The sequence below is a fragment of the Macrobrachium rosenbergii genome, chromosome 12 (assembly GCF_040412425.1).
Source record: "Macrobrachium rosenbergii isolate ZJJX-2024 chromosome 12, ASM4041242v1, whole genome shotgun sequence".
NCBI classification, from domain to species: Eukaryota; Metazoa; Arthropoda; class Malacostraca; order Decapoda; family Palaemonidae; genus Macrobrachium; species Macrobrachium rosenbergii.
The window spans coordinates 63,691,709-63,707,819 of record NC_089752.1 but is presented as its reverse complement, the minus strand read 5'-3'; the positions used below and the strand labels follow the sequence as shown (position 1 = coordinate 63,707,819).

Genomic DNA, 16,111 nt, shown 5'->3' with positions numbered 1-16,111 from the left:
TTATTTATTTATATTTCTCAACCCTGAAGGAGATTTGCAATCTCCTGATCCATCTTTTGCTTTTACAGTGCTTATTCATATTTTTCAATTATGGCCCTTTCATTAATATTAACAATCCTTTGTGGGTTATTATCCCTTTTACTCTGCTACAAATGTGCGCGGGATTAATGTAATAACTCTCCTAGTAGAATGTTTATGTAAGAGTGAACTTGCTGGACATAATACTTATAAAATGTCTTCTTATAATAATGACACTTTCCATTCGTGTCTATTTGGAGGAACGGTTTCCTAACTGCAATATCGTTCTTTTGCAAGGGATTCAATCTGGAAGCTAAAAATTTCTTAGAAAACAAGACGTTTATCTAAAAACAAAAGGAACAGCTCAAGACACTGCTATATTCAAAGAGTGCAATATTAGCTAATTCAAATACAAGTATTTCTATTATAATGGAAATTATATACTCAGAAATACCATTTCAAATATCACAGCTTCTTAAGTATTAAAAAATAGTGATAGGTAACGTGGAACTGTTGAATTTAATTAAAGAATACCACCAATAACCACTTAACACCAACGAAACATTAGTGACGGATATTATTTTCTTGATCTCGTCCAATTTCCAAGGTTACTTAAAAAAGACAATCATTTTTCTTTTCAGGTTATTTTCTTCTTATGCTTCGTCGGTGCAGCCATGTGTGCCCCTCAAGTCGCTCCGGAAGAGGAGCCCATCGAGAGGGTAAGATTTCAAAAATATATTTCCCCATCGTTTCGTGATTCAGAAACCAAAAATGCTGACATGCGCACAACCACTCAGAGATGATTATTCCCAAAGATTTCACTTTTCTTTTCGTTATGCCTTTATAAATACCTGGGCCACTTAATGTTTAATAGCTTTTTCTACGTAATGAAATGGATAACGTTTCCAGTATAATATGTATTTGCGTATTTAATGTTTAATATATTTATCTATATAATAATCCAGGTAATGTTTCCAGTATAACCTACATAATCCTGTTGAATGTTTAATATATTTGTCTATATAGTAAACCGGGTAACGTTTCCAGTATTACATACATTTGCCCATTGAATGTTTAATATATTTTTCTATATAATATTCTGGGTAACGTTTCCAGTGTAACCTCAATTTGCCTATTGAATGTTTAATATATTTTTCTATATAATATTCTGGGTAACGTTTCCAGTACAACCTACATTTGCCTATTTAATCTTTAATATATTTGTCTATATCATAAACAGGGTAACGTTTCCTGTATAACCTGCATTTGCCTATTTAATGTTTAATTTATCTATGTAATAAGCTGTGCAGCGTTTCCAGTATGAGCTAAATGTGCGTAGTTTCAGTTTTTAAAAACAGAATCCTCCCAGAGATTATGTTGTTCTGAAATAAAGTGACAGATGAGGACTCAGCTCACTTTCACAACCTTCCTAGAATCCCTAACAGTCAGGCAGCAATGTCTTTCTTTGAAAATTTTCTCCCTCTTCTCATTTAGCAAGTCTTCGAGCCCTTCAATTTCAACTTCATCGTCAATGACGACGAGAACACCGTCTACGCCACTAGGGAGGAGTCCCAGGATATGCACGGCGTCGTCAGGGGGCAGTACTCCTTCGTGGCTCCTGACGGCATCCGCTACACGACCACTTACACTGCAGATCCTATCAATGGTTACAATGTAAGCTTCAATGTTATTTTTTTTGCTCTCGTCTTCAGATCATGATCAGGTAATTTATTTGGTAATTTTCTAATCTGACAGGGGTCAAACTCACTCAAAATCTCATCAGACTCAGTTTAGTCTTCTTCTAAGCCTGAAAATAGTCTAAAGCTGTCCATTCCTCATATCAGGTTTGCTTAAAACCTCAGCCTACAATGTTTCTCCTTCTTCCCTTCTTCTTCACAGAATTAACGAGTGAAAAGTCGTTTTGTTTTTCGCAAACTGTGATTCTATCTTTTAAGTTAACTTTCCAGGTGGGTGACTGTATAGAATTCCTATATGATAGCTTTAAACGATTCGTCTTGTTTCTAAGACTCTTGAAAACTTGTCATTTCGAATATTGCCAGGCTGTGACTCGTCAAGAGAAGACTAACGTCGTGGTCAAGATTCCCGTCAGAATGCCACAGGAGCAGCCACAGGAAGAGGCCGTCTTTTAAGTAATTTTTCAACTTCCTTGATACCCTTTTTTTCCGAGTTGCTAAAACAAGTGCTATAGAAAGGATTCCTTCTTATTCCTTCCTACTTATTTCATATTCATCAGTTTGTTAATGATAGCCTGATTTCTTTCAATGGATGTAAATTTCATATCAGAATCTCCAGCTGACTTGGTGTCGTATTTTTATGAAAATTCGATTTATTGGGTTCTGAAAGATTTTAATTTCTCACTTCCTTTTCTTCCTTGAAAAATAAAGATTAAATGTCGCATTGTGTTGTTTTCTTTGTGCCTTGATTTCAAAACATTATCCTTTCTACTGAATAGTTTATCGCAAGTCCATCAAGGTGTTTTTGTTTCCAAGGAATTATTGTCATTTGAAATGATTCTTGGGCATCTGTACGAGATTTTGACCAAAATGTACTTAGAATTTTGAATGTTCAGGGAAAGTTATAAAACAAAGATAGAGCAAACTTGTTCTCACCCTGACTTTCTTCATCGCATACAATTGTTTTACTGTACTGACTAATTGATTGCGCTTTTCTTGGCATTACTTCACTGTAATGAATTAGGCTTTTTCCCAATATACACCAACAAATACAGAAATCTATGAAAGTGAGATAAAAGGAATCTGGCAATTCATTTCTCGTTTATGTTAGTTGTACAGAGTCCAGAGATCCGCCCAAAGTTTCTCATTGCCTTCCAAACCTTACAACACTTATGGTTCTGCCTTTGGACGAGATCCCGTGCCGGCATAAGGCCAAGTTAATCCCAATCAACCACGCTGACAATCCAGGGAAATTATCTGTTTAAGTATGGACACGCGGACGTAAAGGCTAAAGGCGTCCTCGGTCGGCCTTGAAAGAATCCTTACGGGTAAAGTGAAGCGTTTCTCTTTAATGTGTTTGTGCCATATATCGTCCTACAAGGCAAAAGGATGGCTTCCTTTTCAGGAGGTATTTTTCCATGATATTCCTTGTTGTGGCCTTTCATTTCCACAACTAAAATTTATTATTATTATTATTATTATTATTATTATTATTATTATTATTATTATTATTATTATTATTATTATAATAATAATAATAATAATAATAATAATAATAATAATAATCATTATTTTTATTTTTTTTCTATCTCAGTCATCCTATTTGACTGGGTAGTATTTATAGCGTGAGGTTACGGGTTGCATCCTGCCTCCTTAGGAGTCCATCACTTTTCTCATTATGTGCGCTGTTTCTAATAGCACGCTCTTCTGCATGAGTCCTGGAGCTACTTCGGCATCTAGTTTTTCCAGATTCCTTTTCAGGGATCTTGGGATCATGCCTAGTGTTCCTATGGTTATGGGTACAGTTTCCACTGGCATATCCCATATCCTTCTTATTTCTGTTTTCAGGTCTTGATACTTATCAATTTTTTCTCTTTCTTTCTCATCTACTCTGGTGTCCCATAGTACTGCGACATCAGTGACTGATGCTTTCTTCTCGATTTTGTTGCTCAGCGTCAAGCCTGGTCTATTGGCACGTATCACCCTGTCTGTTATGATACCAAAGTCCCAGAGGATCTTTGCCTGATCGTTTTCTATCACTCCCTCAGGTTGGTGTTCGTACCACTTATTACTGCAAGCTAGCACAGGCTCCAGGGGAGGGCTTTTGCTACTGAATCATGCCTTTTTTTTGTTCTGATTATTATTATTATTATTATTATTATTATTATTATTATTATTATTATTATTATTATTATTATTATTATTACAACAGTACTAAACATTCATGTGGACAAAAAGATATATTTCGACGAATGTGATTTGAATTTTTTCATTATTATTATTATTATTATTATTATTATTATTATTATTATTATTATTATTATTATTATTATTATTATTATTATTATTATTATTTACTTCTCTTAAATTATTCTAAATTATTTTTGTTCTTTCTGCTAATATCACTATTATAAAAAAATTGCAGAGGTCCTGTGAAGACTATGCTCTAATATATTCCCATCACTAATTATTATTATTATTATTATTATTATTATTATTATTATTATTATTATTATTATTATTATTATTATTATCGTTGCGGAAAAATGTCTACTTCCCATTACCTGGGTTCGATCTTGATGTGAGGTAGAAACTTACCATTATTATAATTATGATCATTAACATTATATTACATACAAAATCAAAAGGAGGACTTATAAATAAAAAGCTATAGTGAACGGTTTCTAAGATGTCCACTGGACATCTTAGACCATTTAGTTGTTTGCGTTGACTGCCCTTTTAATTTCTTAAGACTAACTGTTAAATGTTTACGAACGTTTTCAGGGGAAAAAAAGTTCTCTGAACCGTTGTCAATAAGCGTAAGATTCCCCCAGCCAACTTTTCCCTGTAGTTGGGCTCCCAGGGGAAATTAGAGTGCAGAAAGTATAATTTTTTATGGGGTTAGTAGAAATGTTCCGATGCCGAGGAGTTCCTCCGGGTAGTAATGATTCTCAGTTACCAGTCCTCGGTATTCGTCTGTCATGTTGACAGAATGATGAACCAGGAAAGAAAATCAATGGAAAAAATATTGCCCAGAATAATGCAGGTTTTAAATTTGCATTGTCTCGTGTGACGATTAATGTGGTGAAATTCTTTCAAAAACATTTCCAAGTAATGCGCTTGATTGAAATGGCCAGAATTGGAAACATAATTATTAGAAGAATAATTTATACAGTTATTTTGGGAAAACTGATATCACGCTACATATGTTAATGTGCATTATGAAAATATGTTTAACATATTTCCTGTATTAATTTTCAGGTAATACCACCTGGACGCAATACCCTGAAATTAAGTAAATCGAGAAATTAAACTTCAGTTGAATGTAACCTAAGTTGTACAATTAGCACATTGTACATTCCGATAGACGTAGGGTTATGTAACCAACCTTCGAAAACAACTTTACTTTTCAACCAGTTCTCACGCTTCTCCATTTTTTATTCTTTTTTTATTATTTCTCCTCAAGTTTTTATGCCTGTCATATTCTTCATGAACATTTATTCAGATAAGTAGGGTGTGGTCAGTTTACCAGGGAACGCTTTTATCAGCTGTTAGTAAAATGGGCATTTTGAAACCCGGGCCTTATGAGAGAGTCAGTACGTTTGTATTGACACGGATATATATATATATATATATATATATATATATATATATATATATATATATATATATATATATATATATATATATATATATATATTTTTATATTCTTCAAGTGTCTGCCTAATTATTCTTGATTTTTCTGACTTATTTATATCTGAAAAACAAGTTAACTAGGTTAGTCGTTCTATTTTTTTCATTCAATCTTTTTCTTTTCCATTACAAATCCTACCTGCACAAGGTAAGTGAATTTACGGTATGGTAAATCCTAATGGACTGGCGGGGCATGGCAAGGATAAGGCGATTATACCAATCCAAGGATACCCATAATCAGAGAGAGAGAGAGAGAGAGAGAGAGAGAGAGAGAGAGAGAGAGAGAGAGAGAGAGAGGGGGGGTGATAAAAATAGGAATTAAGACGAAGAACCAATTTTGTTTTTTCAATTATAAAGAAATATGTTGTTGGTTATCGTTGCAATAATTTGACATGGAAAATTTGCATAACTTTTTGCGGTAGATACAGACCTTAAACCACGTTCGTTTCAGCGGAACTTAAGTTTTGTTTACCTTAAAGCACTATGAAATGTCACCAGACGGAAATAAACAAAGAAAAAATTACAAAAAACAAAGCGTCCGCGTTGGGTTCTTTGTCCTTGTTCCGAGTATGTTTAAAGTAATTCAGACTGTTTTGGAAGTGATAAAACACTTAGTTGTAACTGGAAAAGTTAACCGTTTCGAATGAAATACACGACTGAATCTTAATTTTTGTAATTCTCTGGGCTTTGGTAAATGTCTTAGATCCTATACGTAATACATAGATCGGTGGATCTACGGTTTATTAGAGGAAAGTAAAGTAGGTCTTGTAGGTGATTCACGTAAACGACAAACACACACACACACTCACACACACACACACACATATATATATATATATATATATATATATATATATATATATATATATATATATATATATATATATATATATATATATATATATACATACATATATATATATATATATATATATATATATATATATATATATATATATATATATATATATACTGTATTTATACACACACACATATATATGTGTGTGTGGGCGTGTGTGTGTGTATGTATGTGTGTGTGAGCTTGTGTGTGTGTGTGTGTGTGGGCGTGTGTGCGTGCGTGTATGTGTGTGTGTGGTGTGTTAATTTTTTATACTTGTTCATCGCCAATTCAGCATATTGGTTTCCTAATAATCATCTTATCTCCCCTTGAAGGTGTAACCCAACAACGCGGAAATGAACGAATTTAGGGAAATGTTTTTCTGGCTTCTCCTCATCCTCAAGACAAAAACCTAGAAAAAACTTTTTCTTTATAGTTGTCTTCAGCTGCCGATAAAGAAAATTTGTTGAACTAGCTTTGTGATTTAAAGAAACTCAGCTGTCTAAATTTCAAACTAAGGTATACTTAATTTTTCTGCTTTGGTTCTTGATTCTTAAAAAAATACGCTATAAAAATTTGGAAAAAGAGGCCAGTGAGATTTTGTGTGGGCTCGTTCCTTTGGCAACTGAGACGCGCGTTCAGCAGGAACATGTTTTACCACTCTCAACTTTTCAGTTTCCTTTTCCACTCAGAGAACATAAATAAAAATAATAACAGAAGAAAGATATCGCTTCAAAACTTTCTAGATTTTATCCGGATTCGTCGAAGTATCAGAAGAAAAACAGATGGTAAATATTTCCCGGAATTCTCAGCTTTATTTTATAAAGTTTAGGTGGAAATTCATACTACTACTGTTTTTCGGAATATAGATCATTATTACCTATATAAGGTAGTCTGATACACGTATTCATTATTTCACTTGAAAAAAAAAAAAAAAAAAAAAATATATATATATATATATATATATATATATATATATATATATATATATATATACTATATATATATATTGTATATATATATATATATATATTTGTGTGTGTGTGTGTTTATAATTATATATATATATATATATATATATATATATATATATATATATATATATATATATATATATATATATATATATGTATAATATATATATATATATATATATATATATATATATATATATATATATATATATGTATAATATATATATATATATATATATATATATATATATATATATATATATATATATATATATATATATATATATAATACCAATTTCAGCGGTAAAAATACTGTAGAATGCATTGTTTTTCTACATCAATGGAAATAATCTCTATCTCTGATCCGCTAATATATATACTTTTCTATGAAGAAGTCATCACTTTCACCTATTTCAAACATGTAATTCCTTGCATTAACTTATTTTGATACTCATTCCTTCCTTATACCTTACTCTCAGTTTTCTCATTTTGCAAGCACTTCGAAAATTTTTCACCGGCAACTGCAGTTTCTCCTCACTATCTATGTTCACTGTCATCTGCAAATACTAACCAAAGGTATACCATTATTAGCATCTTTAAAAGTCCTTTAAATGCCAAACTAGCTCGTAACCCAGTCATTTTTCTTCTTGTCGAATTACTTTCTAATCCTCCGGGTATTTTAGCCCAACATATCCACATAATGTATGGCCTTCACTGGTCTATAGAAGTGGGTCTAATCCTTTCTCTCTCTCTCTCTCTCTCTCTCTCTCTCTCTCTCTCTCTCTCTCTCTCTCTCTCTCTGAATAACATGTATTCTGGTATTCCTCTGCCACATTGTCTGTAAAACCAGGGTTCGACCAATTCTCTCTCCCTCCCTCTCTCTCCCTTTCCTGTTTGTCTCCCGTCCTCTCTCTCTCTCTCTCTCTCTCTCTCTCTCTCTCTCTCTCTCTCTCTCTCTCTCTCTCTCTCTCCTTCTCAGCTGAGGAGTCATAATAATTGATATGCAATTGATATCGTTATTATGCATCAAAGTACTCCCCCCCCCCTCTCCCTCTCTCTCTCTCTCTCCCTACCTGGTGAAGCAAAACCTTGAGTTATCGTCTCTCTCGTGACTATCCCACGAGGTCACTCATCAAACATAATGGAAGTTGTCTAAAATTATACATCTAATCCACGGGATCCATAGATGTCTAATTGCCGCTTATAGCATCCGTGTAACTTGTAATCCGTCTACTTATAATCTCAACAAGACTTTCTCAGACTGAAGTCTACAGCAATGGTTCATTCTCCAGCCTTGAAGTACTCCCCTACGCGGTAGGTGAGTCCATACTGCTCGTACATCGTAAAACATCAACCATATTTTGCCCCTTTTTCCTTATGGTGGCCTTTCGTTGTCTTTAGTCCCAGTGATGGTGATCTTTCATATGGAAGCAATTCGAGTTTTTTTTTTTTTTATTATTTTATTCGACTCATGTGTAGTGCAACGTTACATTAAAGTTTCCTTATCTAATCATTAGATTAGGTCCTTCTTCTTCTTCTTCTTCTTCTTCTTGTAATGAATGTGATTTGTATTTGCATTTCTTTGGTATGAAATATTTTTCTTGTATTTTTAAACCTTTCTTTAGGGAAGAAATGGACACCTGCATAAAACTGTTTCAGATAAATTTTGAAAATGAAATAAAAAAGAACAATTACAAACGACAAGTATAAAATTTATAACCAAAATGAAAATGTATCACACAACAGATTCAACAAGGAACAAAGAAAAAGGTTAATAGATAAATAAATAAATAAATAAAGAAAGAAACTAGCAAACAAAAAGAAAAGAATATTTACAGATGAACGGCCAACATACGGTAATGCAGTTAGTAGGTATGAACTAATTCCTACCCACCCAACGCTATTATCTGACGTGGAGTGACCTTGAGTAGCAAAAAACCAGTGTGATGGTTTACTGTATATAAAGGGGCTCCTTATCCGTACGTAAACACACCTTCCAGTTCCTCAGGCGGAGTAACATCTGGACTTATCATCCAAGACTTCAACAAAATGAAGGTAAGAGAAAGATGTACTTCAGTATTAGTTTTATGTATTATGATTACGAATACTTATGAATTATATTATTTCATCGTAGAGAAAATGTATTTCCAACTCTTATTTAGAGAATCTTTCAAAGCAAGTAACGTCGTATGTGTATATCAGTTTTAGGAAGAGTTCTTTTGAGAAAGAGAATATTCTCCCACATCTTTTTTAAGAATTCGGAAATCTTACATCTTTTTGCCTTTTTCATTAGATACCGAGGATTGTCTGTTTGCCTGATAATTGCTTCCTTAGCTAATTTCTCATCGCAAAACAGCTAGATTAAAAAAAGAAAGATAATTTGTTTTAATTAGGCCACATGACAGACAATTCACCTCAAAGGAAATTTTAAATACTATTTTTGATCCAGTCCTTCGATAAAATTAAAGTTTTTTTGAAAATATCAAAACAATTCTTTGTATTTATATACTTATTACCAGAGTACTCGTCATGCTGTCGACGATCGATTTGTAAAACCGTGAGAAACATCGTTGTTTATATATATATATATATATATATATATATATATATATATATATATATATATATATATATATATATATATATATATATATATATATATATATATATATATATATATATGTATGTATGTATGTATATATTTATATATATATGTATATACATATATATGTATGTGTATATACATATATATGTATGTATATATATATATATATATATATATATATATATATATATATATATATATATATATATATATATATATATATATATATATATATATATATATCTAAACAGACCTGTACTTACCAATGATTCAGTTATGTCTGCTGATAATAGAATTCCCCGTATGGGTGTATCATTACCATAATCATCTTCAGTTCTAACCAAGGCCTCATATAGAGAAAAAGAAACGTAGAGAATATACTGTATAAGAAGAAAATCAAAGAAAAACAAATTCAATTATACAACCAAAATGCATTTACAATCAAGCTCGAACTGATAACCCTGTAATGTTAACAATTATAATGTTAATACTGTTTGCAAAACGAAATGCCTAAATAAAAGTTATTTATTCACACCAGATATTAAGAATCTCTTTTCAGAATTGAAGTAAATGACATTTTTCTCCTCCCTCCAGGCTGCCATCTTCTTGTGTTTAGTAGGTGTGGCCCTGTGTGCTCCCCAATTACCACAACAAGGTGCACCTGCTGAAAAGGTAAATTACTTTTCTGTTTGGTTTTAGATATATTTTGACGTAGATGTATACACACACGCAGAGACACATATGTACTCATATACATAATGTATATGTATATATATATATATATATATATATATATATATATATATTATATATATATATCAAGACATAAGTTTAAAACACACACACACACACACACACACACATATATATATATATATAGGTATGAATTAATGCTGTGTAAACGTATATTTCTCTGCACCAATACATAGCCTTAAATAAAGTACTTGCATTTGTTCAAACGATTCACATATGTATGATAAATACAATATTCATCTGACACTTACATGTAATAAGGGCGTATTTGAAATGAATAATTGCTTTACGTCTTAAGGTTTTGTTTATTAACCTGCATATTGCTAATTTTCGTTGAAACAGTTAACTGGCTCTTATGATATCTTGATAATGGACTGTCGATGTAACTGTTAATTTAATGGAATAAATGCTTACTTTTATTTTTTGAAATCACACCACAGAAATGAGAATTGTATATTGAAATGATTATGCATTTTTTTAAGTTAGTTTTTTTTCACGTGCCTATCTATCATCTAAAGTCAAGCCCATCGGTAATTCTAATAAACAATCTCATACTTTAGTGCCAGTATTAAGCGTTTCATTAATTATGACGGATAAATGATTCATTACCTATTCATAAGGAGGCCGAGGTGATTTAGAATATTTCACTTTTAACCAGTTTTCTAATCTGTTGTAAATCACTTATCGCGTGACCTACTCTTCTCATGAAAGCCATGATAATTTATTAATCAATATTCATACATCTTTAAAATTGTAGTTTGAAGCTTCCTATTTAACGATTGATCTACTCAAAATCAACATGAATTTTTCGCCTTTAGATAATGGTTTTTCTTGCGATCATTTTATAAATCTTCAAACGGATCAGCTACAACTTTATTATTTTCTATCCTCACTAATCATCACACCGAGTCTTTTGCTTTCAACTATCTATATTCAAAATACGATTTTCCCGTGAGATTTCAAGGCCAGAAGAATGCCAGTCAATTAATCGCAGCATCAGACTGGTTTCTTCGCTTTAAAGGAATAATTCTTCTTGTGATTTTCTCTCCGTTTTCAAAGATCGATTAAAAACGTCAAAGTCAAACTGATTCCCTCTCCCTATTCTCAGTCTTCTCGCGATTTTCTCTTCTTTTAAAAGATCGTCTCGAACATGATCATCCTCAAACCATTTCTCGTTTCCTATTCCAAGTCGTCTTCTTGTGATGTGATCCCCATTTTCAGTGATGTTTCAAACCTCAACATCAAAGTGGTTCTCCTTGCCCCAGTCTCAATCTCATTCTAATTCTTCTTCTTCCGATTTCCTAGCGAAGCTTCGACCCCTTCACCTACAACTTCATTGTCAATGACGACGAGAACACCGTCTACACCACCCGCCAGGAGACGCAGGATGCCAACGGCGTCGTCAACGGGGAATACTCGTGGGTGGCTCCTGACGGCGTGCGATACACGACGACTTACACGGCCGACTCCGTCAACGGATACAGAGTAAGTTAATCTGTCGTTTACATGTGTCTTCTGAAGCTTAAAGGTCCCCCGTTCACGCTCTGCACCGGTCTAAAGCCCTGTCCACACTAGCGGGCACTGTTCGACGGGCAAAAACTGTTCCCATAACCCGTTCCACTATATTTTCCGACCGAGTATGGAGCCAGAACGATGCGATTGCCTGGTAACACTGCTTCAGAAGCGAGAGAAAATATAAACAGCTGGAAGTGCCCGTCGGTCATGCCCGCTAGTGTGGACAGGCCATAAGATTTGTAGAAAAGTGGACGGAGCGACGGACGTCGGTACGTGAATGTGGTTGTTTGTAGTCGGCACAGACTCGCACAGATAAAGCGTACCGACTTGTTTATAATTAGGTATAAATAGTCTATTCATTGTGAGACGCGGTTGTCCTATGGTTGAAATACATTATCCGTGCGTGAATAGTGGTTACTATAGCACAAATTGCCTTAGTTTCCAGTTCGCTGTTGGAGAGTACCTCGGCCATCACTCTAGCACGTCCAAGAAGCAAGATTAGTGAGCAATTTACACAAACCGGGTCATAACGCCAATGGCAGTGTCATTTCTTTCGACGCTCTTCCCCTTTCCTCATGTCTGGGGACAAGTCTGAACGTGAATAACCCGCCTAAGATTAGTTACAAGTGCTTTGCTTGTTGGTATGCTGGCACGAGTCGTTCTTCATTGTTTTCCATATTTGTATTGTTTGTTTTACCTTCTTACTTTTTGTTTATCTTATTTATTTTGGTTTTGTTACTCATCTTTCATTGGTTATTCTTTCGTCCTGTTTCTTATCCTGTATTGCATTGCTTTTCGCCATTGAGACCTTGTAATAATAATAATAATAATAATAATGATAATAATAATAATAATAATAATTTTTTTTCAGTTTCTGTTAGTCATCTCTGTTCTTCCATAAATTCTTGTGTTCCTTAATGTTCATTGTCTTATAAATTCAAAGTTTATCTAATTTCTTCTCTGATTCCATTCTTTGCAATTTCTTTGTTCTTAAATATATTCGTCTGGCTTCGGGCCTTTCGTTTATTTGAAATTTTATTTCTGTTCTTTTCCCCATTTTAGATGATACTAAAACTATTCTTTACTTCTCCACGTCATTGAATTTTTATTCTGGCATTTAATCTTTTTTATCATGTAATTGTTTTGATTTTGTTTTGAAACAGTTAGGACTATTTTTTCTTTACCTTTGATATTCATAAACTGTTCTCCACATTTCACTGACGGTACTGAATTTTCACTGACATTTAAAAAAAATTAATTTTGAATCCTGATGTTGAGTTCAATATTTTTCACAGCTTTTTGTGTTGCTTCTTCCACATATAGTAACCTATCCTAAAGAAATTATATAAACTTTATTATTATTATTATTATTATTATTATTATTATTATTATTATTATTATTATTGTTATTATTATTATTATTATTATTATTTAGAAAGTAAACCTCTGTTCATATGGAACAAGCCCACAGGCGCTATTGAATTAAAATTCAAATTTCCAAAGAACGTGGTGTTCATTTGAAAGAAGTTACAGAAGACAATAGGAAATACAGAAAGAAGAGATCAATTAGTAGGAAAGTAAAAAAAAAAAATAAACTAATAAATTAATGAATAAACAGATTAAAGATATAAATAAATAACTGAAATACAAGACAAAGTGTTTTAAGTTAAGTATACCTTAGTTTAACCAGACCACTGAGCTGATTAACAGCTCTCCTAGAGAGAGCTGGCCCGAAGGATTAGACTTATTTTACGTGGCTAAGAACTAATTGGTTACTAGCAACGGGACCTACAGCTTATTGCGGAATCCGAACCACATTATACCGAGAAATGAATTTCTATCACCAGAAATAAATTCCTCTAATGCTTCATTGGCCGGCCGGAGACTCGAACTCGGGCCCAGCAGAGTGCTAGCCGAGAACTCTACCGACTCGTCCAACGAGGAACTACGAAGTGTTTTAGAGTAGTAATGCATTACATTGCAGATTCACTTGAAAACGTACATTTTTTTTATTGCAGGCTATCACTCGGAAACAAAAGACTAACATTGAAATCAACGCTCCAGTTAGTGCCCCAGCTGAGCAGACGCAAGGCGGTTTCTTCTGAGTGAATCTTCTCACACTGAGAAGAGAGAAGGAGATTCCTACTGTAGTTGTCTTGTCTCTGATGAACTCATCGTCCCAGTGTGTGCTTGTGGTGTTGAAAATAAAAAAAAAAAAGACTATCGGCTTCAATAAATCGTTTTTATCTTTGAATTTTACCAGTTTGATATAATTACCTTTCTGTCTATCAATATATGCTCCGGTGACGTCATTATGGTTTTTTCTGTCTATACACTTACCGATTTTATATATTAATTTTATTCGTAAATTTCCCCGTCCTGATCTGTTGCTTCCTTCAAACTCTGAAAATTTACATTGTGTTCAATTTCCGTTGAATTGCTGTGGGTTAGGCCATTAATATTTCATGAAATTACTTTATATTCCAACAAGCATGTGAATCTTATTGCCCTTCAAAAGTCTAGAATCTGTGTCTGCCTGTCTGTCTGTCTGTCTGTCTCCCCCTTATGTTCAGTAATCAGACATGGTGCATCACTAATTTTCTGAAGGTATTTAATTTCTAAATTATGTTTCCTCTGTACAGAAAACAAGGACGTTTATTCTTTGTCATAAGTGCAGTTTGAAAATTAGATATTTTATGAAAAGGAATGAATTTTAACGTTCAGTCAATCAGTCAATCAATCAGTCAGTGAACCCTTCAATCAGTCAATCTCTCTAGAGGTAAATTTTGCAAGTAGAATCTGTTGATATACCGAAACTTCAAGAAGTCTTCCTTAAATAACGTAATGTAAGGAAGACAGAAGAGAGAAGAAGATCTCGACACTGCTGGAATGATGGGGTACTTGAGGTTTTGGAAAGGAAGGGCTTTGAAATCCAGTAAAGTATGTACATGATAGAGGTGAGTGGCGCAGTGTGTGTAGGGAAATTCGACGTGTTACTGATGAGTCTTCTGCGAATATGTCATGGTTAATGTTGTGGGAGGTAATGTTGGAATGAAGGTTGTAGAAATGGCGTCTAGGAGTTCGTTTGGTATGTGTGGAAGACTTGGCAGTTGTAGAAATGGTGTCTAGGAGTTCGTTTGCTGTGTGGATGACTTAGCGGTTGTAGAAATGGCGTCCAGGATTCGTTTGCTGTGTGTGGATGACTTGGCGATTGTAGAAATGGCGTCTAGGAGTTCGTTTGCTATGTGTGGATGACTTGGCGGTTGTAGAAATGGCGTCCAAGGGTTCGGTTGCTATGAGTGGAAGACTTGGCAGTTGTAGAAATGGCGTCTAGGAGTTCGTTTGCTATGTGTGGAAGACTTGGCAGTTGTAGGAATGGCGCCTAGGAGTTCGTTTTCTATGTGTGGATGACTTGGCAGTTGTAGAAATGGCGTCTAGGAGTTCGTTTGCTATGTGTGGAAGACTTGGCAGTTGTAGAAATGGCGTCTAGGACTTCGTTTGCTGTGTGTGGAAGACTTGGCAGTTGTAGAAATGGCGTCTAGGAGTTCGTTTGCTATGTGTGGAAGACTTGGCAGTTGTAGAAATGGCATCTAGGAGTTCGTTTGCTGTGTATGGAAGACTTGGCAGTTGTAGAAATGGCGTCTAGGATTTCGTTTTCCATATGTGGATGACATGGCAGTTGTAGAAATGGCGTCTAGGAGTTCGTTTGCTGTGTGGAAGATTTGGCAGTTGTAGAAATGGCGTCTAGGAGCTCGTTTTCTATTTGTGGATGACTTGGCAGTTGTAGAAATGGCGTCTAGGAGTTCGTTTGCTATGTGTGGAAGACTTGGCAGTTGTAGGAATGGCGTCTAGGAGTTCGTTTTCTATTTGTGGATGACTTGGCGGTTGTAGAAATGGCGTGTACGAGTTCGTTTGCTATGTGTGGAAGACTTGGCAGTTGTAGGAATGGCGTCTAGGACTTCGTTTTCTATGTGTGGATGACTTGGCAGTTGTAGAAATGGTGTCTAGGTGTTCGTTTGCT

General features: G+C 34.0%; 3 protein-coding genes across 4 annotated transcripts in view; 2 read left to right on the top strand and 1 right to left on the bottom strand.

Moving 5' to 3' along the window:
* LOC136843693 (pupal cuticle protein Edg-84A-like) overlaps positions 1-2,436 on the top strand; it is a 45,930-nt gene extending 43,494 nt beyond the window's left edge. For both annotated transcript variants that reach the window (XM_067112260.1, XM_067112261.1), the window contains 3 exons: positions 660-737; positions 1,513-1,692; positions 2,079-2,436. In XM_067112260.1, coding sequence (XP_066968361.1) covers positions 660-737; positions 1,513-1,692; positions 2,079-2,168 — 348 coding nt within the window. In that variant the 3' untranslated portion in view covers positions 2,169-2,436. The remainder of the gene's footprint in view (positions 1-659; positions 738-1,512; positions 1,693-2,078) is intronic.
* The window catches only part of LOC136844251 (larval cuticle protein A3A-like), a 329,631-nt gene that overhangs the window by 6,187 nt on the left and 307,333 nt on the right, over positions 1-16,111 (bottom strand). The gene's annotated exons all lie outside the window — the stretch shown is intronic.
* On the top strand, positions 9,145-14,342 carry LOC136844250 (cuticle protein 19.8-like). Its single transcript, XM_067113238.1, has 4 exons — positions 9,145-9,272; positions 10,417-10,494; positions 11,881-12,060; positions 14,109-14,342. Exons 1-4 carry the CDS (start codon positions 9,267-9,269, stop codon positions 14,193-14,195), a joined length of 351 nt encoding a protein of 116 aa, XP_066969339.1. The 5' UTR covers positions 9,145-9,266; the 3' UTR covers positions 14,196-14,342.

Bases quoted from the DNA above. Each gene is read 5' to 3' on its own strand.
- LOC136844250 (XM_067113238.1), top strand. The intron at 10,495-11,880 runs GTAAATTACTTT...CCGATTTCCTAG, and splicing joins AAGGTGCACCTGCTGAAAAG to CGAAGCTTCGACCCCTTCAC. The intron at 12,061-14,108 runs GTAAGTTAATCT...TTTTTATTGCAG, and splicing joins ACTCCGTCAACGGATACAGA to GCTATCACTCGGAAACAAAA.